This window comes from Pygocentrus nattereri, chromosome 3, assembly GCF_015220715.1.
Source record: "Pygocentrus nattereri isolate fPygNat1 chromosome 3, fPygNat1.pri, whole genome shotgun sequence".
In the NCBI taxonomy this organism is placed as follows: Eukaryota; Metazoa; Chordata; class Actinopteri; order Characiformes; family Serrasalmidae; genus Pygocentrus; species Pygocentrus nattereri.
The window spans coordinates 42,199,211-42,214,654 of NC_051213.1; the positions used below are offsets into that span (position 1 = coordinate 42,199,211).

A 15,444-nucleotide genomic window follows, 5' to 3' on the forward strand; every position below is an offset into this window, starting at 1 on the left:
CGAAGTCCTAGCTCTAATAGCCACGGTTCGGCACTTGTTAAAAAAATGAAACGCGGCAGCAGCTCTATACTAGCGCTCTTTAGGTGCTACAAAGTAAAATATCCATTAATATGTATGTTAAAAGCTTCAAAGAAAACATGGAATATCTTTTTTAAGCTTTAAACATCTGTGCTTCATCTAGAAGATCGTGTGAATCACCATTAGCTTTGCTTTAACATACTTCTAGAATCCCAGGGGCTGTTGGTACCTGATTTAAACCTGATTTGGACCATGTATGTGCAAAAGTGTACGTCAACCAACCTGATTTCAACTAACATGCTTCTTCCAAATCAGGTTTCTGGTTCAAATCTGATAGTGGCGGGTTACGCTAGTAAAGTTATTTTTTTGTTGCTGACATTTGTGGCCTGAACTGAAGACCTAGCTTTGTTAGAGTTGTCCGCTTGTTAGTAACGGAAAACCGCAGCAGCTCTGTTTCAGGGCTGGTAACCCAAATGTCCAAGTTTACTCTAGCACTAACATACTACTAGAGTCCCATAGGGGTGCTAGCAGGAACTACCATTATGGTAGAGGTGTTGTTTTTTCCTCTTATTGTTGACAGAGTTTTGGCATTTATGGCCTGAAATGAGGGCCTAGCTGTGATAGTCACAGCTCACCATCGGATCTACTATCGTGTGCAAAAGTTTTGGCGCCCCTGGTTAAAAGCCTTCTTTTGTTGAATTGAAAACCAGTTAGCACATCCTCTATCGGCACACGCTTGCACAATTACTGTGTACTTGCTGGAGCGAACATGTAAAATGTGGCCTGTGCAAAACGTATGGCACGTTATAGGTTTCATTTTTTCCTCGTAAATTTCCTCGGCAAACAAATAGAAATTGTTGCCACGTTTGAGTTTGTTCGGGATGCGGCCACTTATTTTCACTCAGAAAATCATAAATTTGTGTAATTTTTTTTTTTTACTTTTTCATACGACTGTATGTGCAAAAAAATGCCAGTGTTGATGATCTGAGTAAGAATGATTCAAACGTTGAGTACTGGTTTTGAAATGCATGCAGTTTTTAAGGAGGTATGAATTTGCCAAGGCACTTTATAGTCATATTTGAAATCAACCCTTTTTTTTCTTGCCAAATGTATTTGCATTGCTTTCACCAACGCCTCAAAAGTTGTATGCTGTCAGCAAGAGGGAGTGAAGGATGAAGGGAGGGAGAGAAAACACTCTCTCCTGTGCCAGCTTAAAAAACCTTAAAGAGAGAGAGAGAGAGATAGAAAGAGAGAGAGAGAGAGAGAGATGGATGGCAGACAGATGAGTGCAAGGCACACAAAGAGGTGACAGGTAGATCACGAGAGAGCGAGGGAACAAAAGAAGGACAGAAATAGACTCCAAAAGAGTCAGTGTAGCTTGACACAATGGGTGTAAGAGAAGACAGGGCCAGCAAAGTGTAGCACACATACACTCCGAGCTGCCGGCTGTGCCCGATCGTATAGACAGCTGAGAGATAGTGGAAAAACAAAAAAAAAAAAAGAGGAGGAGGAGGAGAAGACGGAGGGATTCCCCAATGACACCTCATCTCTCCCTCTCTTTCTCTCCATCCCCTTTTCTTCTGTTCCCTCCTTTCTCCACCAATAAATCATTCTGACTTCTCTTTAACCAACTCATTCCCAGCAGAGGGAGAGCGAAATGCCGAAAACTATCCCTCCTTCTCCCCATCTCTCTCTCTCTCTCTCTCTCTCTCTCTGCATCTCTCCCCTTCATAAAAACACCATCGCCACAGCAACATGCCCGGAGGTGACACGAGAGACAACAAACCATCCTTGATGTAAAAACATAGCATGATGGGAAGGCGAGCATGTGTGTGTGCTCTGCCTATCACAGGTGCGCTCACCATTAGCACTGAGCCCTGCATGCAGATGAGCTATAGGCGTAGGAGTGTGTGTGTGTGTGTGTGTGTGTGTGAGAGAGAGAGAGAGAGAGAGAGAGAGAGAGAAGCGAATCAATTTACTCGCCTAAGAGGATTTCACATAATAATACTGTATTAGAGGAGACTTACACATACTGTAGAGGCGGTGTGGGGGTGGGAGTGGTGGGGGGTGGGAGTATAAGGTTTAGGTGTATATAATAGGCTGGGAAAATGAGTGAGTGATTAGGAGGTGGGGGGGGGGGGGGGGGGGGTGAAGTCACCGGTGGTGAAGTGTCTGTTCCTCCTCAGCTGTAATTACCCTAGTGGCTAATATGCTAATGCTAATTTATAGGTAAAATAAAGTTTCGTAAAGGGGGAGGTGATTTGGCGGGGGGGGGGGGGGTAAAGAAAAGAGGGAGAGAGATGGTAGGAATAAAAGAGACCGAGAAAGAGAAGGAGGAAAGAGGAAGGAGTGGAAGAGAAAGGAAAAAAGGAGGAGAGAGAGAATAAAATTGAAAATAAAAGATGGAGAGATAGAGAGAAAGAGGATGGGGGAAGGTTGAATGAGGAGAGAGGAAAAGAGGAGTTGAGAGAGTGAGAGAGAGAGAGAGAGAAAGAGAGAGAGAGGAAGAAACATGACCAACACAGAGAGAGAGATGAGAGACACAGAAAAGGAGAGAAAATAAGGAGAGACCAACGAAAAGAGAAAGAAAGACTGGGAGAGGATGGAGAGAATAAAGAGAAAAGAATTATGGTACAAAAGAAAAAGAGAGAGAGGTAGTGGGAACTAAAGGAAGAGACCGACAAAAAGGAGAGGAGGAGGAAAGGGGAGGGAATGGAAGAGAAAGAAAAAAGAAAGGGAAGGAGGGAGAGAGAGAATGTGGAGGGAAAAGAGCGAAAGAAAAAGATTAAGAATAAAAGATGGAGAGAGATAGAGAGGGTGAGAGACAGTGAAAGAAAAAGGGAAAGAGAAAGGAAGAAAGATGAGAGAGAAATGGGAAAGACAGAAAAAAGACAGCAAAAAGAAGAAAGGCAAAAAAGTAGAGGGAGGAGAGGGAAAGAAGGAAAGGAAGGAAGCAAGGTTGGGAGAGGAGGGAGAGAAAGAGAGCAAAGGATTATGGTGAGAAAGAGATGGAAAGAAGAGAGGAAAGAAGGAGAAGCAGGCCGCAAAAATAAAAGATGGAGCCATCAAGAAAAGGAGGGAGAGAGGGTGATGAAGAAAGACAGGTTGAGTTAGTGAATGAGAGAGAGGAAGAGTAAACAAATGACAGGGGCAGAAAGAAAGAGAAAGAAATGGGAAGAAAGAGATGGAGAGTGAGATGAAGATAGAGAAGGAGAAATAGAAAGACGAGAGATAGCGAAGGAGAATGAGTGAGAGAAGGAGAGATAGAGAGAGAAAAAAGACAGAGTACGATAGAGAGGGGAGAGAGACACAGAGAAGGAGAGAGGAGGAAGGAAACAAGTAAAGAAGGAGAGAAGGAGAGAGACAAGTAGAGAAGGAGAGAGACAAGTAGAGAAGGAGAGAGAGGAGAGAGACAAGTAGAGAAGGAGAGAGAGAAGGAGAGAGGCAAGTAGAGAAAGAGAGAGAGGAGAGAGACAAGTAGAGAAGGAGAGAGAGAAGGAGAGAGACAAGTAGAGAAAGAGAGAAGGAGAGAGACATAGAGAAGGAGAGAGACCAGTACAGAAAGAGAGAGATGAGAGAGACAAGTAGAAAAGGAGAGAGAGAAGGAGAGAGACACATAGAGAAGGAGAGAGACATAGAGAAGGAGAGAGACAAGTAGAGAAAGAGACAAGTAGAGAAGGAGAGAGAGAAGGAGAGAGACATACAGAAAGAGAGAGAAGGAGAGAGACAAGTAGAGAAGGAGAGAGAGAATGTGAGAGGCAAGTAGAGAAGGAAAGAGACACACAGAGAAGGAGAGAGAGAAGGAGAGAGACATACAGAAAGAGAGAGAAGGAGAGAGACAAGTAGAGAAGGAGAGAGACAAGTAGAGAAGGAGAAGGAGAGAGACACATAGAGAAGGAGAGAGAGGAGAGAGACAAGTAGAGAAAGAGAGAGAAGGAGAGAGAAACATAGAGAAGGAGAGAGAGAGAAGAAGAGAGGCACATAGAGGAGAGAGAGAAGGAGAGAGATGAGTAGAGAAAGATGGAGACACAAGTAGAGAGAGAGAGAGAGAGAGAGAGAGGCACTAGTGGAGAGATAGAGTGAGAGACAAGTAGAGAAAGAGAAGAAGAGAGAGGAAAAGACGATAAATAGAGAAGGAGAGAGGAAAAGACGAGAAATAGCGAAGGAGGAGAAAGACAAAGAGAGAGAGTGAAAGACAAGGAGAGAGAGAGAGGGGGGGGGGACGCGCAAAAGATTCGGAGAGAGAGACATGGGGGGAAGGGGGAGGGAGAAGAGAGGGATAGTAGTGGGAGGAGGAGGAGAGAGAGAGAGAGAGAGAGAGAGAGAGAGAGAGAGAGAGAGAGAAGTTGCGAGGCTGCTCTCGCGCTCGGTCTGAATAAACTGGCCCCTCCTCCGTGCGCGAGTGTAAAATGTCTCGGAGGCGCGTGAAGGATCTTCAGCTATAGAAGAGCGTCTCGCGCGCGGGACCCGCTGCATTCTCAGAGCGGTCAGCGAGGAGAGAGGAACGCTGGTCAGCGCTTTGAGGGGACGCTTCTGATGTTTTACCTCATCTGAGAAGCTCGAGCGGTTCGGTGGTCCCGGCGGGAGGGGTTTAAAATCCTCAAACCGAACGAGCGGAGTGCCGCTAAGAAGGAGCGATGGGGACCCTCAGCATGGATCCTGACTCCCACCGCCACCACGCTTCCAGCGTCCGCGCGCCTTAAAACACGCGCTCCTGACCCCCCGCGCTCGTGCTTGTCTTGCTTTGGGATGGTGGCATCGCCGCGGTGACCGGAGAAGGAACCGGAGGGAAAAGAAACGGATACCCGGGGAGGGAAGGGGGGATTATGGCTCTCGCAGGGCTCGCGCTCGTTTTCCTCACCAACTTTTACGTGGCCGAGGGCAGCAGGCACGCGGTGTACTGGAACAGCTCCAACATACAGTAAGTCCAGGCATACCTGCTTCAGTCCTGCAGGTCCTGCTTCTGCATTCACATTGGGTATTCCAATATGTGGAATTATTTCCAGTCCAGCACCCATTCCTGTCTGGGAAAGCATCCATTTGTCCACTTTTACTGTAAAAGAAATGAATTTAACGGTAACATTTCCTAAATATATAGCATCATTTCTTTGCACCTTGAAAACCTTTTTAGAAGTTTTTATCGTATCCATAAAACCAGGAGTTCCCCTCCATTTGAATCCTGTTGTTTTTTCCCGAACTTGTCTCCAAAGATCTTTGTGGATCGTTGGCTCTAGAATAAACTTCTGATAAACATCTCCAGTGTTGAGGGGACGTCCTCCAGTCGGACATTCTAGATGTTCCCGCTCGCTGTAGTCCTAATCCTAGTCCTATACAATCCTAATCCTGGCCAATCCTGAGCCCCAGTTCTGTCTTACAAATTGGTCCTTTGGAACTGAGGAACCACTTGGAGAACCTATTTTTTAATCAAAGTTGGAAGAACCTCCTCAAGATGAAAACATTCGCTACTTGCACCATCCTTGCGAGATAAGAACCATTTAGAAAGCAGCATTTTAAAAAGTGTAGTCCATGTAAAAAGATGGTTCTTCAAGGGTTCTTCAATAAAGGGAATGGTTTTCTTTAGAAGTTCTATTCATAACTATCTGGATGCTTAAATGGCTCTCTGCATGGTGATTGATAGAGAATGGTTATATGTAGCACAGAAAAGGGTTCCGATGTCAAGCTTGTAACAATAGAAGAACTCTTTTTGGAGATAGAACTGCTCTGCACAGCCTTAAACAAAACATTCTCCATCAATCTGAAGAACAACTAAGCTTGCAAATGGTTGAGTGTTCATAGTTCTGTACAGGACTGTTGTCTTTACTAAAGAACCCTTGAACATCCATTTTTTTTGTAAGAGTGTAGCTCTTGCTTGTGAAATTCCCGGTCCTAGTCTTCTTTCCCAAGAACCTGATGAGGCTGAATGAAGTGTGCTAGCGGAGGATAGGCTTCACGAGGCTTTGTTGACTTGTGTGCTAGTTGCCGTTTCCATGCGTTCCCAGAAAGAGCCGGGCCTGTTCTTGGATTGGCAAATGTTGCAAATGGCCAAGAATCCCAGATTCACTAACTCTTCTTTCGGAAGGCCAATGCTTTACAGGAATTTGCTGGAGCTTAATCAGTGTTTGGAGCTGCACATTCACGGATATGTTCTTGTTTGTGTAGCAGGCTGGACTGAGGGTGCTGTAAACATCCCCGGTTGGCACACTACGGCCTGTTTTCCGAGTAGAAATGTCCCGGCGCTGAAGCAGAAGCTGCTGTGTCACAGTTATGGCTTCTATATCACATTTTGGCTTGTATGTAAGCGAGAGTTGTCCTTCGCAATCAATTGTACAAGATTCTATCAGACTAACTGTGTCTATTTCTTTATTTCGTCGCTGTCCAAAGGAAACAAGTATCTCCAAAATAACTTTACACGAGAAGGCGAAAACACTTTTACCTTTCAGTGTAAGTCAATGCGAAAAGATTTTATTCAAAGTGATTTTAGAGCATTTCTATTGGTCCGTTCATCATGAAATTTTCACACAACGTAAAGGACGGCCAGTGTGTTGAAAAGATGTAGAAAAATAAAAATCGACAAAAATAGAGATACATTGTTTTCTTTGGACAGCGATGATATTCATTTACGTTATTGGGAGTTATGTGTAGCTATTTCTGCAACCAGCTAATTTCCACATCGGGTTTAAGTTTGCAGAAGGTTAAGATTAAACGTACCATTTTTCTTAAGCGTTAAGTGTTTCATCGAACGTATTGAATGTCGGGAAAGGCGCTAAGCATACAAGGTTCCTTAAAAAGTTAAGTGTTTTATCAAATGGATTGAATGTTGGGAAAAGCGCAAAGCTTAAAAACTTGACATATTAAATGTCGAAACGATCCTTTGGTTTGCGCTTGGGAATTTTTGAGCGTAATTCCAATTCAAGGTAGAATGTCACTGACCAATTTTCCAGTCCCACGTTTATTAGCTTTAAGCTACAAGGGCTTTTTGGTGGGCTACGACAACAGGACGCTGTTGTGCTACCCCACATGGCCACATGGTGGAGGGCGCTTTTTTTTTTTTTTTTGTGGCCTGGTTATTTGGCGTGAGGCCTTTTCATTATTAGCCATCGTAGCTCAAGCACTTTCTGCGGGGGATTTAACAGCAGTTCTAAACGGGCTTCCCGAACTCAGACTCTCCTCATCCCTCTCTCTCCGGCACGGCTCTCCCAGGGAGTCTCCGTCTGTCTCTCGTCCTCCTCCTCCTCTGCTCTGCGCCCTCTCTTCCCTCGTCTGCCGTTTTTCACCGTGACCTCAATGTGTTAGCTATGTGTCACCATTCCACCATTCCATCTCTCGCTCTCGCTCTCGCTCGCTCTCTCTCTCTCTCTCTCTGACATTCAGATAAGTTGGACATTTGGTAGGTGACACGTAGAAGTCCATTAGCATCAAACGTTCAAGTGGAAAGGGACAGACTGCTACTTTGAGAACTCTTTGTTTCTTTAAGAGAAAAAAATAGACAAAATAATGCAGAATCTGACCTAGTTTTGGGGTTCTAGCCACCTGGGGTGGAATACAAATTTAGTCAAGATCAAGTGAAATCCATCTACTCCAATCGAAGCTGCGTTCACTGCATGGAGAACGCTCGTAGATGTAAAGGTGCACTCACTATTTTCATGTTTATACTTCGTTAAAAAGTCGTCATTGATTTGATGCTAAGGCGCTAACCAATATTTAACCCGTGGTGGTTGATTTTTTTTGTTTTTTTTCCCCTAAAAATTCTACACACATTCTTGCTAAATGCATAAAACGTATATGTGAATGTACATTTAACATCGTTGATGTTAGGACACAACCTTGGATCTCTATATGGTTGAAAACATCACCTTCCCTTTACAATAGCAAAATTGAACGGGCCAACAGAACTGCTCCAAAATGACTTCAAAAAGTTTTCTTCCTTTGACCGCCATTCAAAGCTAAGAAGATCTTTGTCTTCTCCAGTTGCCGTTTTGAAAATATGGTTCTGACAGCGATGATATATTTTCATTTACACTGTTTATACTTCATGCATATGAGATTACACACCGTCACTGGGTAAACTGAACAGTAACAAAGCAAAGAAGATTACAGTTGAAGTACATAAAGTGGATTGTGTTTGTTTTATGGATTGCAGTAAACTTGCGATAACTATATTATTATATAACCATAATATTATATATATTATAATTAAACAGTACTAAATAAAAAAAATATTTAAAAGTAGAAATGGCAGGTAAAAATCACTGTAAAATTACAGTAAATAACCAGTTACTGACTCCCTGCAGTAAAAACTGTTAAGTGCCTACTGTATACTGCGACTGCACGGTCATCAGGGCTGGAATACATTTTTTCATAGCAACTGTGAAAGTTATGCAACTCAGTAGCCAATATTTTACTGTATACTTGCGTATCGTTGCTGTCCACAAAAAAAAATCAATTTTTAATTTTTTTTGCAATTTTTTTTTCTGCATAATTTGAGCTTGTCAGCTTCCCTTTATGTTGTTTTGAAAATTTCATGATGATAGGACCAATACAATTGCTCCAAAATTGCTCGGAATACACTCTATTTACATTAACTTGTATTAAAAGTAAAGGATATTTTTATCCTCTCCTGTAAAGTTACAGTTTTTGAGATTCTTTCTTAGGACAGTGATGGCACATTTACCAGAACTATAAATGTTTGCAAAAGACAATATCAATGGACTTATTTAATGATGTTTTGCACTCTCCAATTTTTAAAAATGCAAATACACAATTAACAGAAGTTTTCATGTTGTTGATATTTTGTACAAATATGACCAAAAACATGTATAACCAATATTACCGTTTGTGTCAATGAATCATTAAAAAGTCCTTAAAACACCAAAATCCGAATCATCAGAAAAACAACTTAAAATGTGTTACATCATAAAGTTAAAATGTTTATGCATTTTTAACTCTTTATTTGATGTCAGATTACATAATGCTGTGTGGCACAACGCAACTTCGACCTCACAGTAATTTGCTGAGTTGTTACAGAAAACACCTTAGGATTAGTTGCCTTCACAGTAAAATGATGAATATGGTATTTTACTGTAAAAATAAGTTAAATATTGTAAATGAAAAATAATTAATGAATAATTACCATTGTGGGCCCAGACTTTGCTGACACAGGGAGCACAGTTTGGCATTAGGTGCATGTTAAAAAAAAATCAAATTCACAGTTAAAAGAGAAATTCTGTATTTTTAAGTAGTAAAATAAAGAGCTCTTGCACTTTCAGTCTATAATGGAATTCACACAAATCTGAGAAGCAAAGCAGGAATGAACATTTAGTGGCAGTGATTTTAGTAAAGTAAAATTACTTTTTATTATTTTATTTAATTTTTATTTAAATTACTTATTTCTCTCTTTTTTTCAAACAGTAGAAACATGAGCTCTTGTTTAAAACTTTCATTCCTGGGTTCCCCATCGAGGTAGGAACGCAGATCCTGCAGTGTTCAGTGCTGGAGTCATAAAAATTCACATTCCGTCTGTGCTTCCGTGAGTGGTCTTGTTTAAGGAGCAGGACGGTTGTAGGCGGCGGAGAGGATTTGCGGGTAATCCCCGATTTTTCCGTGAGCAGAATCCCGCATGTCTTCTCTGCTGTTCTGGGGGAGTGAAGGAGTAGTAGGTCTTCATATTTATCACATCAGAACCTTTTCATTTGATTGCTGAGTGCTCCAGTTCAACTTCTCCGAACTTCGTCATAAAGACCTGATGATAGATTGAGGACAGCTTCTGGGTGTGGGAGCTGATCTGTGAGGGAGGAAGGGTATGAAATGAAGGGAGTTGGAGTGGAAAAAATCATTTTGTTAAGAGTTTATATTGTCATCAGTGAGTTATGTTTTTTTTTTGTTCGTTTGTTTTTTTAACAGGAAGACAAAACCATTTCTCTTTGGTTCCCGAGGTTGAGTTTAGGGTTAGGGTTAAAGTAAGACTTGGAAAATTCTGACTGCGCATGTTGCCATTTGCTGGAGTAAATTTCGGGGTCATTGGAAATGTCCTGGCCCATAGATACTTACTTATATATAATATTACATACATGTATTCACATATCGCTGAAAATGCCTGTAGTCTGTTTAATTGTATGTAGATTTCATGATGAATGGACAAAAAGAAATCGCCCAAAATGACTCAGGTTCCATTGCCTTACATTAAAGGTAAAAACCATTTCAGAGATACAAGGTTTTGTTCCGACAACAGCGATATATGAGAAATGTATTCTGCTTAAATTTGTATTATTTGTATTATATCAAGCTTTTGTTATGACAGCAACAATATGCAGTGATACACCGCATACACTAGTGTATATGTGGTGTTTCACTTCATGGATGGGTAAAATGCAGAGGAACTTTCCCTGCTGTGGGACTAATAAGGGTCACTGAACCTTAATCTTGTATAAATGTGTGTGTGTGTGTGTGTGTGTGTGTGCATATATATATATATATATATATATATATATATATATATGTTTTGTATACAGGAGAGGGAAAAACACACTTTACTTTTAATGTAAGTTAGTGGAACCAGACATCTTTCCCAATCATTTCATTTCATTTCATTTGGTCCATTCATCATGAAATTCACACACAATGTGAAGGGTAATATGTATATTTGTATATATAATCACTGCTGTCAGAAAAAAAAATCTCCATTTCTGTCGTTTTTTATTTTTTTAAATAATTCAAAAGTACCTATATATTGTGTGTAATTTTCATGCTGAACGGGCCAAAAGAAATGGCCCAAAATGACTGGGAAAGATGTCTGGTTCCATTGACTTACATTAAAAGTAAAGTAGGTTTTTTCCTTCTCCTGTAAAATTACCATTGTGGAATTATCAGGTTTTGTTCTGACAGCAGTGACATATATATGTATGTGTATAGATGTTAATACATGTTGGACATGCTATTCTGACATGGTATAACATGACGTGTGTGTATGTGTGTGTGTGTGTGTGTGTGTGTGTGTGTGTGTGTGTGTGTGTGTGTGTGTGTGTAAAAATGTTCCCTCTCTCTAACTGTATTCCAACACTGATGACACCCTCTTACCTCAGCTTGGCCTAGTTACACTGCACAGAGAGAGAGAGAGAGAGAGAGATAGAGAGAGAGAGAGAGAGAGAGAGAGAGAGAGACCTGATATTAAAGCACAGCCTCAATGTATGAACATCAGTCTGAGCTGGGAGTTATTAAGCATTATTAAGCATTAGCATGATTTAGCATATCATTTCACATGCTAATACTTTTACTCAATTATGTTAGTAAATACTGTACGACTGTGACTGAAATGGGACTCTATTGCGTCATCAGTATTGTGCTCTGACTAGAATGCACATTCATTTCTTTGTCCATTCCTGCAGTAACCTACACTAACTGGTCATCACTTCTGCTGTGTGAAGAGCAACAGATCTTTGGTTTTAACTATACTGAACCGTCATTTAACGTTCTTGTAATGCACTTTGGTGTATAGGGCTTGGGAATGGACGTCACGTCCCATTGCATTAAGGGATCATTCCGCCTTATTGGCACCAAAAAGGGTTTGTCTACTGTTACAAGCTTGTTATCCTTACAGAACTTTTTAGTGCTACGTAAAACCATCTTCATAAAGGATCTTCATAGAAACCTACACAACACATTCTCCATCAATCCAAAGAACCATTACAGCACGCAAAGAATCATTTAACCATGAAAGACTTTAGATCGTTCTAGATATAAGCACTGCATTTACCCTTGAAGAAGCATTTCTTAAGCATGTAGACTGACTAACCCTGCCACGATTTGAAGAAACATAGCCGATGAAATCAATAGTGCCTGAAAATGCAAAAAGGAATCCGTTTGATTCACAGCCTACATTTTATTCAGTTCCAATTGAGTCATTTGCATTTAATTCACTCTGTTGTTCTGCTCCTGGACGGCTTTGCTGTTGCTCACACCTCTTACTTTGGAGTGCTAGCATGTTATTTCAATTCAAAAGGGTCCAACAGTAGGCCTAAATCAGAGTCTAACAGACTTCAGTGCCTATGGTAATAGAAGGTGGATGTACTAAGACGTTCGACTGAAGTTCTGCAGGTGACTCAGTAGTGCTTTACTTTGCAGAACAGTGATAATAATATGATATATAGAAAAGAGCATTTCCTAAAGAAAATGCAGTGAATGCGCAGATTAAGCTTGCTAGGGTGCTGTCTGATGGTTGCTATGGTATTTTAGGTGGTTGCTAAAGTGTTGACAACCATTTGTTATCCCAAACTGCATACTACAATGCTAAATAGCACACCACCATTTGAAGAACATTCAGTAGATGAGTATGTAAAGAATAGAACTGTGGGATTTGGGACGCAGCCATGGTATTCCAATTGGTTGCTAGGTGGTTGCAGTAGCATCTAAAATTGTTAGGGTGTTGCTAGGTGGTTGCTGTGGTATTCCCGATGGTTGCTATGGTGTTTCTATGGTACCCCACATGTTTAATAGTCATGATATAAGCTGGATGCACAAAGTTTTGCCCCTAATTGATTACTTTGATGGGAAAAAAGCATCACTTAGCGATGATTTCACGAAAGCTGTACTTCCAATCAGAAAGCTGAATAATCAAACCAAACATTAAAACTTTTGAAGAAAATAACAGTAATGTACTGTTGAATACTAAGTGTTGCATGTTGCTTTGCAACCAATAACAAATTTGTATTGCAACCTAAAAATGACATGCTAATTGTAACAGTTAACAGTAAGTTGGTGATAAATTAGTCAAGAATTGGATGCCAATCTTCTACATGTTATTAAATAGATAAAGAAAGATAAAGAGGTTGTACAGTGATGTATGTATATGTGGCGTGGTGTTTTATAGGTGTCAGTTTTATAACAGTATAATACTGTTTTGTTACGAGAGAACAGAAAAGGAACCTGATGTGATGTTGCATTTTCCAGCTCTGATTCTGTGTAATCTCTGTATATTTACATCATCTATTCTTGGGTAACAACCCTTTAACAAAATAGCTAAATTTATCACCCACATTATATAGAACAAGTGATGTTTTCACCTGATGTGAGCTTCAGCAGCAACTGAGATACGAGATGAAAAGAAATTTGCGCCAATACAATCTAGTTTGACTGTAATTACAGTCTGTACATCATACTGTGCCTGAAACACAGCAGAAACAAGTGAATTAGTATTTTGCACTGACATCATATCAGTAGATCTACTGCATTGTTTTTTGGGTAAAACCCCTAATATTGTTAAACCGTATAAGGACTTAAAAAACTGGAGTGTGTTGATTATGCAGGAAGAGCTGGATACTGCATCCCTATAAATGTAAAAAAAAAAAGAAAAAAAAGGGATGTGTTAACATTTTTCTATTTTATTGCCAACTAGTTACCACTAAAACTACTAACTTACTATTTTTTAAACACTAGAAAATTGTTATGTAATTTTAAGGCTAGTAAAATTCTTAACATTATTTTAAGATTCAACAGATTTTTGAATCTTGAATTTTGCATCAACAACTAGAAAGTGATTGTGTAATTTTTAGGTTACCAGTATTTTACCATTGTATTACCAATTTCATCCACAATTACTGCAACCTAAAAATTACAACATGAACATATAATTTAGGTTGATACACTACCAACTGTTTACCATCACAATAACTGACGTATTATTTGTGAACAACTCGAAAAGTATCATGCAATTTTTAGGTTAGTATAATTTGTTACTATTATTTTACCATTTTATTACCAATTTAAGCTACAATTACTTATTATTTCATAACTACTTCAACATATTAAAGTCATTTTTAGATTTATATCTTAATTATTTTTGTTAGACTACTACTACAGACTAGTTATCACCACAATAACTAGCTTATTATTTATTAACAACTCGAAAATGATCATGGATTTTTTAGGTTAGTATAAGTTATCATTATTTTACCATTTCATGACCAATTTGTAATGCCATTATTACTTATTATTTATTAACAAGTAGAAATGTATAATGTAATTTTTAGATTGATATAACTTCTTAGAATTATTTTTGTTCCACTACTATTACCAACTAGTTATCAGTTATTTTGGTTAGTATAAGTTGTTACCGTAATCTTACCAATTTATTATCAATTTGTTACACTGTTACTTATTATTTATTAACAGGTACATTATCATATAACTTTTAGGTCAATATACCGTCTTTTCATTGTTTTAGCATTTTTTTCACCAACAAGTTTTCATTACAATTACAATCTTATTATTTATTAACAATTAGAACTTACACTACTTTTTTTGCTCATATTGTTTTTGCCAAGCTAACTAATTTTAGCTGGACTAATTATTTCATTGGCATAAGACAACTTTTACCTGAGTATTGATTTAGGCTACTTTACCCACCTCTGCCTGTGTGTTTCCTCTGTTAACGGTGTTTCACCATTATTACTGCTTTCTGTTTATGCCTTTTGTCCAATCAGTCAGTCACTCACTGCTGCACTGTAAGGCAGTATAAAGACTGAGCCAGCAGGGACACCAAGAGTTCCACTGATTAAATGTTTAACAGAACAAGGCATGATAGCAGGTCGCTAAAAGCAAGTGACTGATCAAAAACATGGCTCAGAAAAAGGCTTTGAAGACTGGCCTTCTGAACTGTGGCAGGGATAATGGGAGCTATCGCTGGCGGTTTCTCCATTAACCCTCAGACCTGGAGCTAGTGGTGGACAATGTGGTGATTTCTTTGTAATCTTGGTAGGTTCTGTTACAGTCTGCTTTAGTGAATATATCAAGAGTACGGTCAGTACTTCTAGATCTCTGAACAACTGCATGGACAGATTTAGGCCCCAAGATTTCTGAACACTCAGTTTTCCATATTTTGTTTTGGATGCTGACATCAACTTTGAGATGCCTCTGGCATAAAATAGTTGGAATATAAATAAAGACACACATATCTGTTGCTGTGTCCACTAATTAGGTATGAAGAACTCAATATTCATATCTCAATACAATATTAATATCTCAATATAATCAATATTAATATCTCAATATTAAAACTCAAAAACGCCTACTTTGAATTGCTTTTGGAGATGCAGCTGCACACATGGCAAAGCAAAAGACAAACTTATCCTTTTTTGATGTCCATTTGAGACAACAGGGATTGGTGGATTGAGTTCAAATCAGATGCAAAAGTGAGCAGACCTGTAAACTGTGGCCATGAATGGTTGTACATGGCCAGCAACAATACTCAAATAGGCTGTGGCATTCACGTGATGACTGGGGCCAAGAAAACATTCCCCACACCATTACACCACCTCCACCAGCCCAGACTGTTCACACAAGGCAGGTGCGGTCCATAGTTTCATCAGACCAGACTAAGTTTTCCAGTCTTCAACTGTCCAGTTTTGGTGAGCCTGTGCCCTCTATCCCACATAG

The 15,444-nt window shown here is 39.7% G+C and overlaps 1 protein-coding gene across 1 annotated transcript in view; it reads left to right on the forward strand.

Annotated features, from left to right (window-relative positions):
• Positions 1-4,378: 4,378 nt before the first annotated feature.
• Positions 4,379-15,444, forward strand: part of efna3b (ephrin-A3b) — a 124,300-nt gene continuing 113,234 nt past the window's right edge. Inside the window, exon 1 of the mRNA XM_017701989.2 lies at positions 4,379-4,939. Coding sequence (XP_017557478.1) covers positions 4,845-4,939 — 95 coding nt within the window. The 5' untranslated portion in view covers positions 4,379-4,844. The remainder of the gene's footprint in view (positions 4,940-15,444) is intronic.